We start from the raw sequence: 16,346 nt of genomic DNA, 5'->3' as shown, positions 1-16,346 counted from the left end.
TTCTTAATCTTCTTGGGGTCATAGACTTTGTAATGTTTTTATGTAGTTTTATCATGAATTTGCTAAACATGTAAATGCTGAACTCAAGAGATTTCTGATCCAGCAAGTCTGTAATAGGTTTTATAAATATTTGTGTAATCACCACTCTAGATGATCCTGGTGTAGATTCTTTTCAGACCATATGTTTAAAAACTGCCTCTGAAATATAATTTCAGGGAGTTCGAAGATTCCATTCAGTGCATGGATCTTATCTGATACAAGGGAGCAACATTCTCAACAAATTATAGTAAAATCAATAGTGAAATTCATAAGGGTGTTTGGTGCTGCCATATTAGAAAAGTAATGATTTTTGTTGAAAGTTATTGATTAAACCACGTCATATGGGCATAGTTAACTTGAAAGTGAAAAGTATTTATGACTAACACATGTGGGGTGTCCCCCCCATTTTAATAATGAATTGATTTTTTTTCCCATTAATATTGAACCACTTTCACATTATTGGAATAAACATGTATGATTATGAGGTATTATTTCTTTGATATGCCACTTATTTAATTTACTAATATTTTTGAGAGTTTTGCATCTATATTTTTAAATTAGATTGGTCTAGAGTTACCATTTCTTGTTCTTGTCTCACAAGTTTGGTATCAGGGTTTTGTAAGCATTATAAAATGAGATGGGTATCTTTCTTTTTTTTTTTTTTCCTTCCTCAACTTTAAGAGTTTATTTGGATTTTCAATGTACTTTTTGTGAGGAGTTAGGGCACAGTCTCTAAACACAAGACCACCCTCACGACCTAGCTGCAAATTTGGGAGGTTCCCTAAATACTGAGACTCAATAATTTGTTAGAGATATTCATAAATCTGTGAAAATAGTAAGGTCTTACTGAAAATTGCTCTGCTGATGGTTATGGTTTATTAAGGGCCTTTTTTTTCAGCTAAAGGAAGAAACATATAGGTTGGTGTCCAGGAGGGTCAAAAACAGAGCTTCCCTTGTCCTCTCTGGTGTTGTCAGGTCACATTTCTCTCCTTCCCTCATTAAATGCGGGGCATATAAGTACTGCCAGCCAGAGAAGCTCACCTAAACTTTGGTGTCCAAAATTTTTATTAAGGCTTCATCATGTAGGCGTTGCTCATGTGGGTAATCTCAGTCTCCAAGTTGACCCCAAATCGCAATGACCCCAAAATCTCATTGTTGGTGTTTCTGAATTGACCAGCTCCCACCCTAAAACTATATGGGTTTACCAGTCCCCTTCCTAAATCACATTGTTAAATTATCCAGTATGACTCAAGGCCCCCAGGGATTCTCTTATCACAACATTCCTAGGACTCAGGGTTGCTACTTACTAGAAGCCAAGGGCAAAGGCCAGACCTGCTCTTTGGAGAAGGCCAAATTCATCAATCACTGTACCCTTTCTTGTAACCTTTTTAGAACTCATGGTGAGTTCTTCCAGTGATTCCTTGATACCAGATTAAGTTATAGGGATTCCATTATGGAAATCTGATTCTTTTAAATTTCTCTGGTTGTCTCTTATGAGATAAAAATAACACACTTCTGATTTAACTGCCCTTGAACTATTCTGTCCTTTTTTTTTTTCTTTTTAGAATAAAGGTTCTCTTCAATTTGAAGACAAATGGGATTTCATGCGTCCAATTGTTCTGAAGCTTTTGCGCCAGGAATCTGTTACAAAACAGCAGTGGTTTGATCTGTTTTCGTAAGTAATCGATTCATTCTAACTTTTTGCTAACATAAAGGAAATTTTGGTGGCTATATTCAAATGGAATATTGGCTCCAGAGTGGACTGCTTACCTGTTTGAAGTAATTACTGGTATTGAAAGTGAAAATGTTAGTCACCAAGTTGAGTTCAACTCTTCGTGAGCTGTGGACTGTAGCCCACCAGGCTCCTCTATCCATGGGTTTCCCAGGCAAGGATACTGGAGTGGGTTGCCATTTCCTTCTCCCGGGACCTTCCCGACCCAGGGATCCAACTTGCGTTTCCTGCCTTGGAGGCAGGTTCTTTACTGTCTGAGCCACCAGGGAAGCCCATTACTGGTATTGGGGCACTCCCAATCACTGAACCATTCCTAGGCTTCCCTGATAGCTCAGCTGGTAAAGAACCCACCTGCAATGCAGGAGGCCCAGTTCAGTTCCTGGTTTGGGAAGATGCTCTGGAGAAGGGAAAGGCTACCCACTCCAGTATTCTGACCTGCAGAATTCCATGAACTGTATAGTCCATGGGGTCGCAAAGAGTCAGACTTGACTAAGTGACTTTCATTAATTAATATTTCATTGTATTTATGAATCACAGCGTCTTTAGTCATTCATCTGTCAGTGGACATCTAGGTTGCTTTTGTTTCTTGGCTAATGTAAATAGTGCTGCTTTGAAGGTTGTCTTTTTGAATTACTGTTTTTTCAAGGTATGTACCCAGAGTGGGGTGGCTGGGTCATTTGGTGGTGGTTTTATTCCTAGTTTTTAAAGGAATCTCCATACTGTTTTTCATCATGGCTATATCAATTTACGTTCCCACAAACAGTGTAAGAGGGTTTCCTTCTCTTCACATCCTCTCCAGCACTTACTCTTTGTAGATTTTTTTGATGATGGCCCTTCTGACTTGTATGAGATGGTGCCTCATTGTCGTTTAATTTGCATTTCTCTAATGATGAGAGATGTTGAGTATCTTTTCATGTGTTTGTTGGCTATCTGTGTGTCGTCTTTGGAGAAATGTCTGTTTCAATCTTTCACCCATTTTTTTGATTAGGTTGTTTGTTTTTCTGATATTGGCTACATGAACTACTTGTATGTTTTGGGGAGTAAGCTTTTGACAGTTGCTTCTTTTTTGATTATTTTTTCCCATTCTGAGGGCTGTCTTTTCATCTTGTTTAAAGTTTCCTTTGCTGTGCAAAAGCTTTTAAATTTAATTAGGTCCCATTTCTTTATTTTTGTTTTTATTTCGTTACTCTAGGAGGTGGGTCAAAGAGGATCTTGCTGGGATTTATGTCAAAGAGTGTTTTGCCTGTATTTTCCTCTGAAGAGTTATATAGTTTCTGGCCTTACATTTAGGTCTTTAATTTATCTTGAGTTTATTTTTTGTGTATGGTATTAGGAAGTGTTCTAATTTCATTCTTTTATGCATAGCTGTCCAGTTTTCCCAGCAGTGCTTATTGAAATGGTTGTCTTCTCCATTGCTCTCTTTGTCAAAGATAAGGCGTCCGTAGATGTGTGGGTTTATCTCTGGGCTTTCTATCTTGTTCCATTGGTCTATATTTCTGTCTTTGTGCCAGTACCATACTGTCTTGATTATTGCAGCTTTGTAGCATAGTCTGAAGTCAGGAAGGTTGATTTCTTCCAGTTTCATTTTTCTTTCTCAAGATTGCATTGGCTATTTGGGGTCTTTGGTATTTCCATACAAATTGTAAAGTTTTTTGTTCTAGTTCTGTAAAAAATGCCATTGGTAATTTGATAGGGATTGCACTGAATCTGTAGATTGCTTTAGGCAGTATAGTAATTTTCACAATATTGATTCATCCAGTCCAACTTTGTGTCCTCTTTTATTTGTTTCATCAGTGTTCTATAGTTTTCTACATACCAGTCTTTTGTGTCTTTAGATATGTTTACTCCTAGGTATTTTATTCTTTTTGTTTCAGTGGTGAGTAGGATTGTTCCCTGCATTTCTCTTTCTGATTTTTCACTGTTAGTATGTAGGAATGCAAGGGATTTCTGTGTATTGATTTTGTATCCTGTGACTTTACTAAATTCACTGATGAGCTCCAGTAATTTTCTGAGGGTATCTTTAGGGTTTTCTATGTATAGTATCATGTCATCTGCAGATAGTGAGAGTTTTAGGACTTGTTTTACATTCTTGATTCCTTTTATTTCTTTTTCTTCTCTGATTGCCATGGCTAGGACTTCCAAAACTGTTGAAATAATAGTGGCGAGTGTTATCTTGTTCCTAATCTTAGAGGAAATGCTTTCAGTTTTTCACCATTAAGAAAAATGTTTGTTGTGAGTTTGTCATATATGACCTTTCTTATGTTGATAGGTTCCTTCTATGCCTATTTTCCAGAGAGGTTGTCTTCATAAATTGGTGTTGAATTTTTTCAAAAGCCTTTTCTGCATCTATTGAGATTATCATATGATTTTTATCTTTTACTTTGTTAATGTGGTGTAACACCAAAAAAAGATGTCCTTTTCATCATAGGGGGCTGGAATGCAAAAGTAGGACGTCAAAAGATACCTGAAGTAACAGTCAGGTTTGGCCATGGAGTACAAAATGAAGCAGGGCAGAGGTTAACACTTCTGCCAAGAGAACACCCTAGTCATAGTATACACCCTCTTCCAACAACACAAGAGACAACTCTACATGTGGACATCACCAGATGGTAAATACTGGAATCTGATGAATTATATTCTTTGTAACCAAAGATGGAGAAACTCTATACAGTCAGCAAAAACAAGACCTGGAGCTGACTGTGGCTCAGAGCATCACCTCCTTATTGCAAAATTTAGACTTAAATTGAAAGTAGGGAAAACCATTAGGCCATTCAGATATGACCTAAATCAAATCCCTTATGATTATACAGTGGAAGTGACAAATAGATTCAAGGGATTAGATCTGATAAATGCCTGAAGAACCATGGACAGAGGAGTGTGACATTGTACAGGAGTTAGAGATCAAAACCATCCTCAAGAAAAAGAAATGCAGCAAGGCAAAATGGTTGTCTGAGGAGGCCTTACAGATAGCTGAGAAAAGAAGAAAAGAGAAAGGCAAAGGAGAAAAGGAAAGATACACCTATGTGAATGCAGAGTTCCAAAGAATAGCAAGGAGAGATAAGATGCCTTCTTAGGTGAACAATGCAAGGAAATAGAGGAAAACAATGGGAAGAAGAGAGGAAGAATGGAAAAGACTAGTGATCTCTTCAAGAAAATTAGAGATACCAAGTGAACATTTCATGCAAAGATGGGCACAGTAAAGGACAGAAACAGTGAGGCCCTAACAGAAGCAGAAAAGATTAAGAAGAGGTGGCAAGAATACACAGAACTATACAAAAAGGCCCTGGATAACCACAATGGTGTAATCACTCCCCTAGAGCTAGACATCCTGGAGTGTGAAGTCAAGTGGTGCTTCAGAGCATTACTATGAACAAAGCTAGTGGAGGTGATGAAATTCCAGCTGAGCTATTTCAAATCCTAAAAGATGATACTGTTAAAGTGCTGCACTCAATATGCCAGCAAATTTGGAAAACTCAGCAGTGGCCATAGGACTGATAAAGGTTAGTTTTCATTCAAATCCCAAAGAAAGGTAATGCCAAAGAATGTTCAGACTACTGCATACTAGCGCTCATTTCACATGCTAGCAAGGTAATGTGCAAAATCCTTCAAGCTAGGCTTTAACAGTACATGAGCTGAGAACTTGCAGATGTGCAAGCTGCATTTAGAAAAGGCAGAGGAACCAGAGATCAAATTGCCAACATCCACTGGATCATAGAAAAAGCAAGGGAATTCCAGAAAAGGATCTACTCTTTGCTTCGTTGACTATGCTAAAACCTTTGTGTAGATCACAACAGACTGAAAAATTCTGAAAGAGATGGGAATACCAGACCACCTAACCTGCCTCCTGAGAAACTTGTATGCAGGCCAAAAAGCAGCAGTTAGAACTGGACATGAACAATGAACTGATTCAAAATTGGGAAATGAGTACTTCAGTGTATATTGTCACCCTGATTATTTAACTTATATGTAGAGTACATCATGTGAAATGTTGGGCTGGATGAATCACAAGCTGAAATCAAGACTGTCAGGAAAAAGATCAATAACCTCACATATGCAGGTGACATCACCCTAATGGCAGAAAGTGAAGAGGAACTAAAGAGCCTCTTGAGGAAGGTGAAAGAGGAGAGTGAAAAAGCTGGCTTAAAACTCAACATTCAGAAAACTAAGATCATGGCATTTGGTCCCATCACTTCATGACAAATAGATGGGATAAAATATGGAAATAGTGACAGACTTTATTTTCTTGGGCTCCAAAATCACTGTGTACAGTGACTCTAGCCATAAAATTAAAAGATGCTTGGTCCTTTAAAGAAATGTGACAAACTTAGATAGCGTATTAAAGAGCAGAGACATTACTTTGCTGACAAAGGTCTGTATAGTCAAAGGTATGGTTTTTCCTGTAGTTATGTGTGAATGTGAGAGTGGGATCATAAAGAATGCTGAGTGTGGAAGAATTGATGCTTTCAAACTGTGGTGCTGGAAGAAGACTCTTGGGAGTCCCTTGGACAGTAAGGAGATCAAACTAATCATTCCTAAAAGAAGATTCATTGGAAGTACTGATGCTGAAGCTCCAATACATTGGCCTCCTAATGCAAAGAGCTGACTCGTTGGGAAAAAACCCTGATGGCTGAGAAAGACTGAGAGCAGGAAAAGGGGATGACAGAGGATGAGATGGTTTAATGGCATCACTGACTCAATGGACATGCACTCATGTCCACTCTGGACACTCCGGAAGATAGTGAAGGACAGGGAAGCCTGGCATGCTGCAGTCCATGTGGTCACAAAGAGTTGGACATGATTGAGAGACTGAACAACAACAGATCACATTAATTTATGTATATTGAGGAATTCTTGCATGCTTGGGATAAATCCCACTTGATCATGGTGTATGATCCTTTTAACATGTTATTGGATTCATTTGCTAGTGTTTTGTTGAGGATATTTGCATATGTACATCAGTGATACTGGCTCGTAATATTGTGTGTGTTGTAGACTAAAAAAAAAATACCAGCAGCCTGACCATTAAGAATTATGTTTTGTTCGGTGGGAATGTTAGGATGGTGGGAGACATCATCTCAAGTGACCCCAAGAGAGTTGACTCAGAGGAGGTGGGGGAGGAGCCAGGCTGTATATAAGTTTGCAGCAAGGGGCAGGTAATCTGAATATTAAAAGATTACTGTTAATTAAGAGAAAACTAAATTCATCACATGAAGAGATTTAGCGATCTTCTATGTATGGGAAAATGCAAGCGTCTGGGCTTGCTGAAATCATTTCTTCCATATGCATCTAGGTATTTGGGGCCAATCCTGCTTCCTTTATTGTTCACATACTAATTCTTTGTTTATGGTAAGAAATAGCGTATGTGGTGGATGGCTGCCTCTCCCATTCCCCCAGCTCCTTAGTGCTCACAGGGGAGGAAGTAGCTGATGGCTTCCAAATAGCTGGCTTTGTTTCACTTGGGCTCAGAAATCTGTATTTGGGAAAGGCTTGTGTACTGGTAGAGAGTAGAACAGGAAACGTTTCATATCACTCTGTGTGTGCGTGTGTGTGTGTGTGTGTGTGTGTGTGTATGTATAAGGTATCTTTGTCTGGTTTTGGTATCAAGGTGATGGTGGCCTTGTAGAATGAGTTTGGGAGTGTTTCTCCCCCTGCAGTGTTTTGGAAGAGTGTTAGAAAGATAGTTGTTATTTGTTCTCTAAACATTTGATGGAATTCACCTGTGAAGCCATCTAGCCCTGGACTTTTGCTTTTTGGGAAATTTTTTGCTCACAGATTTGATTTCAGTGCTGTACCTATTTTCAGTTGTTCTGTACATGTTTTCAATTTCTTCTTGATTAAGCCTTAGAAGGATATACTTTTTTAAGAGGTTGTCCATTTTATTGGTATATATAGTTGCTCATAGTAGTCTCTTAATGATCCTTTGTATTTCTGCATTGTGTGTTGTAATATCTCCTGTTTCATTTCTAATTTTATTGATTTGAGTCTTCTCCCTTTTTTTTTCTTGAGGAGGCTGGCTAATGGTTTGTCATTTTTGTTTATCTTTTCAAAGAAGCAGTTTTTAGTTTTATTGATCTTTGCTATTGTTTTCTTCAAAGGCATAAATTTACCTAGCTAAAATTAATTCCTCCTAACCATGACATTTATCCCAGAAAAACAGCTGTCTTTCTCCCTCAGTTTCTGTTGTTTGTTGTATTGTTTAGTCACTAAGTTGTGTCTGACTCTTTTGGGACCCCATGGACTATTGCCCCTCAGGCAAAAACTTTGGAGTGGGTTTCCATTTCTTTCTCCAGGAAATCTTACATACCCAGGGATGGAACCCACGTCTCCTGCATTGGCAGGTGGATTCTTTACCACTGAGCCACCCGGGAAGCCCTGGACAGTTTTTACATGCCTGAGGCATGTAAAAGCAAAGCACAACTATGGCCATAAAGTTCAACTTGACCTGAAAATTTTTCAGGGTTGAAGTAGTGTGTTGATAGTCAGGGTACATATGAAAAGAAATACAGCTTCAGAGGATCCACATGGTACCCCTGGAAAGAAAGATTTTGCATTTCTGGGTACTCCAGGCAAGATATAAATTAGATATTGGATTGGCCAAAAATGTCCTCAGTTTTTAAAGTAAAAATTGTTGTCATTCAGTTGCTTAGTCATATCCAACTCTTTGCGACCCTATGGACTGTAGCATGCCAAATTTCCCTGTCCTTCACCATCTCCCAGAGCTTGCTCAAACTCGTGTCCATTGAGTCAGTGATCCCATCCAACTATTTTATCCTTTGTCGTCCCCTTTTCCTGCCTTTAGTCTTTCCCAGCATCAGGGTCTTTTCAAATGAGTCAGCTCTTAGCATCAGGTGGCCAAAGTATTGGAACTTCAGCTTCAGCATCAGTCCTTCCAGTGAATATTCAGGACTGATTTCCATTAGGATTGACTGGTTGGATCTCCTTGCATTCCAAGGGACTCTCAAGGGTCTTCTCCAACACCTCAGTTCAAAAGCATCAATTATCTTCAATGCTCAGCCTTCTTTATGGTCCAGCTCTCACAACCATACATGACTATTGGAAAAAACCATAGCTTTGATTTGATGGACCTTTGTTGGCCAAGTAATGTCTCTGCTTTTTAATACACTGTCTAGGTTTGTCATAGCTTTTCTTTCAAGGAGCAAGTGTCATTAAACTTCATGGCTGCAGTCATCATCTGCAGTGATTTTGGAGCCCAAGAAAATAAAGTCTGTCACTGTTTCCATTTTTTTCCTCGTCTATTTGCCGTGAAGTGATGGGACCAGATGCCATGATCTTAGTTATTTGAATGTTGAATTTTAAGCCAGGTTTTTTCAATCTCCTCTTTCACTTTATCAAGAGGCTCTTTAGTTCCTCTTCACTTTTCTGCCATAAGGGTGATGTCATCTGCATATCTGAGATTACTGATATTTCTTCCAGCAGTCTTGATTCCAGCTTGTGCTTCATCAGCCCAGCATTTTGCATGATGTACTCTGCATATAAATTAAATAAGCAGGGTGACAATATACAGCCTTGAAGTACCGTTTTCCAGTTTTGAACCAGTTCTTTGTTCCATGTCCAGTTCTAACTGTTGCTCCTTGATCTGCATACAGATTTCTCAGGAAGCAGGTAAGGTGGTCTGATATTCTCATCTCTTAAAGAATTTACCACAGTTTGTTGTGATCCACACAGTCAGAAGCTTTAGTATATCAATGAAGCAGGAAGTATAAGTTTTTTCAGAATTCTCTTTCTTTTTTTATGATCTGACAGATGTTGGCAATTTGATCTCTGGTTCCTCTGCCTTTTCTAAATCCAGCTTGAACATCTGCAAGTTCAGTCACAGCACTTTCTCCATATAATGCACAAGTCATTTTTTTCATTTCAGTTGTTTTTAACTTTCTTAAAATGTTAAAGCATGGTATCCTGAAAATGTAGCTTTTTCCTTCCATCTTCAATATTAAGATGGATACATGAAAATTCACGAGTTTTGATGAATTTTTTAAAAAATCCTTGCTGGTATGACAGCTGTCACAAACTGTTTCAAATGAAGTTAAAGACAACTGAGCACTACTGAAGCCATCTTACAGAAAAAATGGAACGGATCTTTTGGCCACCTCGATAGTGTAAGCCAACAGGCCCCTCAGTGTGGCATCCCACGGGGCCATTCACTTTAGCATTCTAAGTTTAGTCCATTTAATTCAGTTCATGACTCTTTTTCAGATGGACTGCCTGAAGGCAATTAGTTCCAGTCAGTTTCTTTATCCATGACACCATCTCATTTTCTTCATAGTGTGGATGTTGATTAGAGGTGTTCATTGTGAAAGGTGTAGGAATTGGGGCTGCTTCCTGCTATCTCAGAGCACTGGTAGGTGTGATTGAAGCGTGGCATTCAGTTTGAATTGAAAGGACTCAACAGTGTGGGAAGCCAACCACCAGAGTTTTCCTTCAGGAAGAAGGGAAAACTTTCAAGAATACTTACGAAAAGCAAACGTCAGTGTCCTCCTCTCTGTACGTCACTAAGTGCTGTGTTTTATTTTTTCCTCCCATGTAGAATCTGTGTGTCCCATTCAGTAGTGAAGACTTTTCATTTTTCTCCCAATCACCCAGACCTGGAGGATTGACAGAAACACTTTTACAAAAAAAAACATTTTTATACAACTTAACTAGAAAGATGTGTGATTTGGGATTAGTCTGGATGAATTAAAAAATTTTCAAAATAGGTTTATGTCACCTCCTACACCTTTTTTGTCCTGGTTATTTTCCTAGTGCAGTGTGTGTGTTATGCTGGCTGTCACTTCAGTTGTGTCCAGATTCTTTGCAATTCGATGAGAAGCCTGCCAGGTTTCTCTGTCCATGGGATTCTCTAGGCAAAAATACTGGAGTGGATTGCCATTTCCTTCTCCAGGGGATCTTCCTGACCCAGGGATCAAACCCAGGTCTCTTAGATCTCCTGCATTGGCAAGTGGGTTCTTTACCACTAGTGCCACCTGGGAAAAGATCAGTTCCTTTCTGGAGATAGCTGTGTTTAATAATGAAGCTCCATTAATAAGTGTGTGTATGCAAGGAAGGGTAAGGTGAATGTGAGGGTAATAAAATCAGGTTATTAATTCATTCTTGAAAGCTGCAGCTAATCCAGAAAGCTGGATACAAGTCCATAGCAATGAGACTTTCCTGAAAGGGAATCGTGACTCCAGTCTGTAACAAGTGAGTAGAGTGCATTCTCCCAACTTATAACTTTTGGCAGTAGTCATAAGTTAGGAATGTACTTTAGGCCTGTATAACTGACAGCTTGATGGAGATGGCCCTGTCAGAAAATGAGCCCTTTCCTATGGACATCTTCAAGTGATTCAGATGGTCCAGCCAGAATCCATGATGTTTTCAATTTATGGCTTCAGAGAGGGTGTCTTAAATCTTCTATAGTCCTTAAGTCAAAGTCCTATTCACTGAGCATATGCTTGCTTTAGTTCAGCACAGCTTCTGTTGAAGTTTAAATAGCCAGCATCAGACTATTGTCAGTTTGTAGCTTAGAGTCAGATCCACGTAGTTAGGATTTGTGAATTCAGGATTCCGAAAAAGCCAGTGATTTTTCTTCAGCAGTGGCCAAGCCAGTATGCGGCAGAGCAGATAGTTATGTTCTAAGTCCAAGTGACAAGCAAGACTTTTCTAATCCCTTTTCATTTTCTTAGTCTCAGAGTTCAAATTAATCACTCAAAAATAATGCGTATCACACTGGAAAATCATCAGCCTTTCAGGCTTAGATAGATATGACTTCACAAGAGCTCAGTAGCAACTAAAAACTGCTTTTTAAAACTCCAAAGGTATATTTCTGTTTGGAAATTTCCTTTGTTTACATGTTGTCTCCCTTTTCTCTGAGATGGCAATAAATAAAAATAATACTGGTTTGGCCAGAAGTTCGTTCGGTTTTTCTGTAAGGTGACTCTAGTAATGCTTATTTAGTTGTCTTTAATGTCATTTGAAACAATTTTGTTAAGATTGTATTCTAACAGCTGTCATTATAAGTGTGCATGTTAAAACACACTTATCAAAATTGGTGAATTTTTGTATATCCATTTTATTATTGAAGAAGAAAGAAAAAATCAACATTTTCTGCATATTGTGCTTTATTATTTCAAGAAATGTAAAAACACAACTGAAACCCTAAAAAAGATTTGTGTGTTATATTGAGAAGGCACTGTGACTGATCCAACATGCAGAAGTGGCTGGCAAAGTTTCATGCTGGAGATTACTTACTGGTTGATGGTCCATGCTTGGGTAGGCCCATTGAAGTTGATAGTACTCAAATCAAGACATTAATTGAGAACAGTCATGCTGTATGATGACAGAGATAACTGACATACTCAGAATACCCAAATGAAACATTGAAAATCATTTGCAACAGCTTGGTTTATGTTAATGACTTTGATATTTGGGTTCCACATAAGTTAAGCAAAAAAAAACTTTTTTTTTTTTTCTACCTTGTTTCCACATGCAATTCTCTACTTAAATGTAACAAAAATGTTCCATTTTTAAAACAAACTGTGATGGGCAATGAAAAGTAAATAGTGTACAGTAATGTGGAATGGAAGAGATCGTGGGGCAAAAGAAATAAACCACCACCAACCACACCAAAGGCAGATCTTCATCCAAGAAGGTGATTTCGTATATATGGTGAGATTGGAAGGGAGTCCTCTATTATGAGATCCTTCAGGAAAACCAAATGATTTAATTCCAACATGTATTGCTCCCATGAGACTAAAAAGCAGCACTTTAAAAAAAGCATTCAGAATTAGTCAGCAGAAAACTAATAATCTTCCATCAGGATAATGCAAGACGGCATGCTTGATGACAGAACAAAAGTTGTTACAGCTTGGCTGAAAAGTTCTGATTCATCTGCCGTATTCATCAGACATTGCACCTGTGGATGTCCATTTATTTTGTTGTTTTTGTTTTGTTTTCAGCTGTGCCATGTAGCTTGGGGGATCTTAGTTTCCTGACCAGGGATTGAACCCTGGCCCTCTGCAGTTAATGTGAAATCCTAACAAGTAGACTGCCAGGAAATGCCATGTTTTGGTCTTTACAAAATTCTCTTAATGGAAAATATTTCAATTCTCTGTAAGACTGTAAAAGGCACCTGCAGCAGTTCTTTGCTCAAAAGATAAAAAGTTTTGGGAAGATGGAGTTATGAAGTTGCCTGAAAAGGGGCAGAAGGTAGTGAAACAAAACAGTGTATACAATATTCAATCAAGTTCTTGGTAAAAGTAAAAATTTCATCTTTTATTTTTACTTAAAAAACTGAAGAAACTTTTTGTCCAATCTAATAGTATCCATTATGGAGATTGATTTATTCTGTTTCTTATACTCAAACAGTTTAATTTTCTAATCCACTCACCAGCAGTGAAAAGCAAGGAAGGTATGTCTCATATAACTTTTTGTTTTGCAACTTTTCCTGATTGATATGATCCATCTAAGCATTTATGAGAGTGCAAGCATATAATACTTTATATTTTTATTTTTCACACCTCCAGATGCAATAGCCACAAAATACAAAGGCATCTTTTAAACTTTCCCTGTCTCTTTTTTCTTACTGCATATTTATTCAAACTCCTAGTGATAAGTTTAACATTTACAGTGTTAGCATTACAGATGTAAGTTCCTGACTGGAAAGTAGGAGACATGGAGGGGTTGCTGAAGCAGCAGTAGTTAGGCTGGAGAAACAGCTGAAATAGTTTCCTTTCCTTTTGTTAACTAAAGCTTTCTCCAGCCCTGAGACCTAATATAACTTTTAATTCCTCATGCTTGGAGGAGAGACCAGCACAAGCATTTAACAATTTTGATCCAGCCAAAGCTTACCTTTGTGAACTTTGGGCCTTTTCTCCTGCAGTTCAGAGGTGAGAACATAAACCAGAGGTATCACCTGTACTGTGCTTTTTCTCTTCTTACTTCAGTCAAATCTGGCCAAAGCAGATTGAAGATTGAATGAGCCAACTCTTTTAGAGTTAGGCTGTCATTTTCAAATTTCATAGATAACTTTTACCTCTCTCAACAGATAGCATCTCAGCTGCTGATTCATCGTGGGTGATAGCCATGCAAGTAGCAAAGTTTCATCATCCTACCACTTCATCCTTCCTTTTCTCAAACAATGCTTTCACCATGTTTAATGAATCCCACTTCTGACATCAGCCCTGTCAGTGGTCCTTAAGACCACTCCCAGGTCCAGTGATTATTAGGAAGACTCACAGGACTCAGCGTATAGTTGTGTTCATGGCTGTCATTATACAGTAAAGGGTACAAAGCAAAGTGCAACAAAGGTGCCTTTGGTAAAGGCCAGGAGAAACCAGGTGCAAGTTTCCAGGCATCTTCTTCCAGTGGAACATATCCACGTAATTCCTGTAGCAGCTAATTGTGACAGCACATATGAAATGCTGTCTACCAGGGCAGCTTCTTAAAGATTCAGTGCCCAGGGCTTTTAATAGAGATGGTTACAAAGGCAGGTTCTGCCTGAGGTGAACCAAAATTCTAGACTCCTAGACCAAAAGCAAGTGTTCGACAAAAATAACATTTTTATGTAGCAGTTTAGGCACAGTGAGTGATTTTTATCAGGAAATGGTAAGAGCTCTTGCAAAACTCAAGTCCTGCCAGTCAGGAACTATTCTTGCAACCATGTCTTCCTAAGGATAGTAGTTTCATACCTGGTATGACATGTGTGTGTGTGTGTGTGTGTGTGTATGTGTGTGTGCACTCACTAGTTAAATACTGTATCAGTGAGTTGTAGGTGCGTGACTGAATAATCTATACACATTAAGCTGTTCTCATTTTTTTTTTCTTTCCCTCATGAGCAAATAGTCTAATCTTAAATAACATAGAACTTGTTGCATTATATTAACTTATATCCATGATTTGGCCTTTTGAGAAGTTAGAATTTAGTAAGAAGCATCTGAGACATTTTAAAAACTTCATAGCATTCCTGTATATGTGTATTTTTCTTAAATTATTTAATCAAATGTATTTTATGAACAATATATTGAATGTGGTGGGGTTTTCTATTTTATTTTGTTTTGGCCACTTTGTTTGATAATATGATTTATCATGTAGAATAATGGTTGGTCTCTGTGCACTTCTGACTGGGAAAGTTAGCATGGTGTAGTGGTGTTTCCTGCTTAAATTATACATCTCAGCAGAAATAGTACGTGCTATAGTTAGTGACCTCAGCACATTGTTTTTATTTTTTTTATTTTTTTGAACAGTATACGCCTTTATTAGATGAGCTAAGACAGGAGGGAAGAGGGTTTATTTGCCTTGCCGGGCCTTGATCTTCCTCAGATAGAACTCGAGCTCTTTTCCCTCTAGCACATAGCCGTCTGCTCGGCCACACTGGCCTGGTCTTGAAGCGATGCATGCAAGAAGCTTGCCCTGCTGGAACTGCTCCTCTAGAAGACTGCTGATTTTTGCATTCTTTTTCCTCTCATCATATTTCTTCTGAATTTTCTTTGATAGTTTCTTGTTTAAAATCTCTTCCTCCTCAGGAGTCAGCTTGGGCCCCTTCTTGCGGCCCAGGGGCAGTGCACAGTGGGACTGGTACCACTGTTGGTACAGTGTGCTGTCGATGAGCACAATACATTTCTTCACCAGGGTCTTGGTATGGACCAGTTCGTTGTTGGATGCATTATAGACAACATCGATTATTCTTGTCTTGTGTGTACAACACTCTGAGCCCCAGGAGAAGTTCCCCCCGTCCAGCCTCAAGGCCCGGTACTTCTTGTTGCCTCCCCGCACACGGACTGTGTATGCAGCGGGGGCGAATCTTTGTGTTGGCAGTGGGCATCCCAGCTCACACTTCCGCTTCTTGTGGTAGGGCTTTCTCTTGCCCCCGGTCTTATGGCGCTTGTGCTAGTTGTCCCAAGAGATGCCCATTGCTCAGCGTTGGCTGGAAAGAGCAGCACATTGTTTTTAAAAACCCTTGATCTCCTTGTAGTTATCCAAGGCTGCTCAACATGTGTAATCCTTTTAGGTTAAAAGATGCCTGTAGGGGACTTCACTGGTAGTCCAGTGGCTAAAACTCAGCGCTCCCAATGCAGGGAGCCTGGGCTGATCCCTGGTCAGGGAACTAGATCCTGCAAGCCACAACTAAAGATCACGCTTGCTGCAAGGAAGATCGAAGGTCCCACATGCCATGACTAAGACCCTTTGCAGCCTCACAAATAAATAAATATTAAAAAAAAAAAAAAGATTCCTGTATATCTTACCATGTCATCACCAACTGTAAGACCTACATTAATTAAAACCTTTCCAAACTTTAGCCTATTTAGGCTTGTTAGTTAATAACCTTTAGGGTACTTATATCTTTCTAAATCTGAGGTACTAAAATAATATATTTGTATTGGACTGTATTGACTGTTTTCTCTCCTTTTCTCATAACTTGAATCATTTTTCAGTAGAGGTGCTATTGGTATTCTGGGTGGTTATCAAAAATTGTTCTGCATATTGTGACATGTTTACCACCTCTGGCCTTCACCCTCACAAACTCTAGTACTTTTTGTGTACCCTTCTCCCCACCCCTCATTTATTGGAGCAAAAAAAAAGC

General features: G+C 38.8%; 1 protein-coding gene and 1 pseudogene across 2 annotated transcripts in view; one reads left to right on the top strand and one right to left on the bottom strand.

Moving 5' to 3' along the window:
* The window catches only part of CUL5 (cullin 5), a 132,528-nt gene that overhangs the window by 20,730 nt on the left and 95,452 nt on the right, over positions 1-16,346 (top strand). The window contains exon 2 of one of the 2 annotated variants that reach the window (XM_065943898.1): positions 1,605-1,714. In XM_065943898.1, coding sequence (XP_065799970.1) covers positions 1,605-1,714 — 110 coding nt within the window. Of the gene's footprint in view, positions 1-1,604; positions 1,715-16,346 lie in introns of those variants that run through there. The other variant, XM_065943899.1, reaches the window with a different exon arrangement.
* On the bottom strand, positions 14,966-15,676 carry LOC136174632 (small ribosomal subunit protein eS8 pseudogene; annotated as a pseudogene).

This window comes from Muntiacus reevesi, chromosome 9 (genome assembly GCF_963930625.1).
Source record: "Muntiacus reevesi chromosome 9, mMunRee1.1, whole genome shotgun sequence".
In the NCBI taxonomy this organism is placed as follows: Eukaryota; Metazoa; Chordata; class Mammalia; order Artiodactyla; family Cervidae; genus Muntiacus; species Muntiacus reevesi.
The sequence above is the reverse complement of the archived record's forward strand: the minus strand, read 5'-3'. Positions and strand labels throughout refer to the sequence as shown.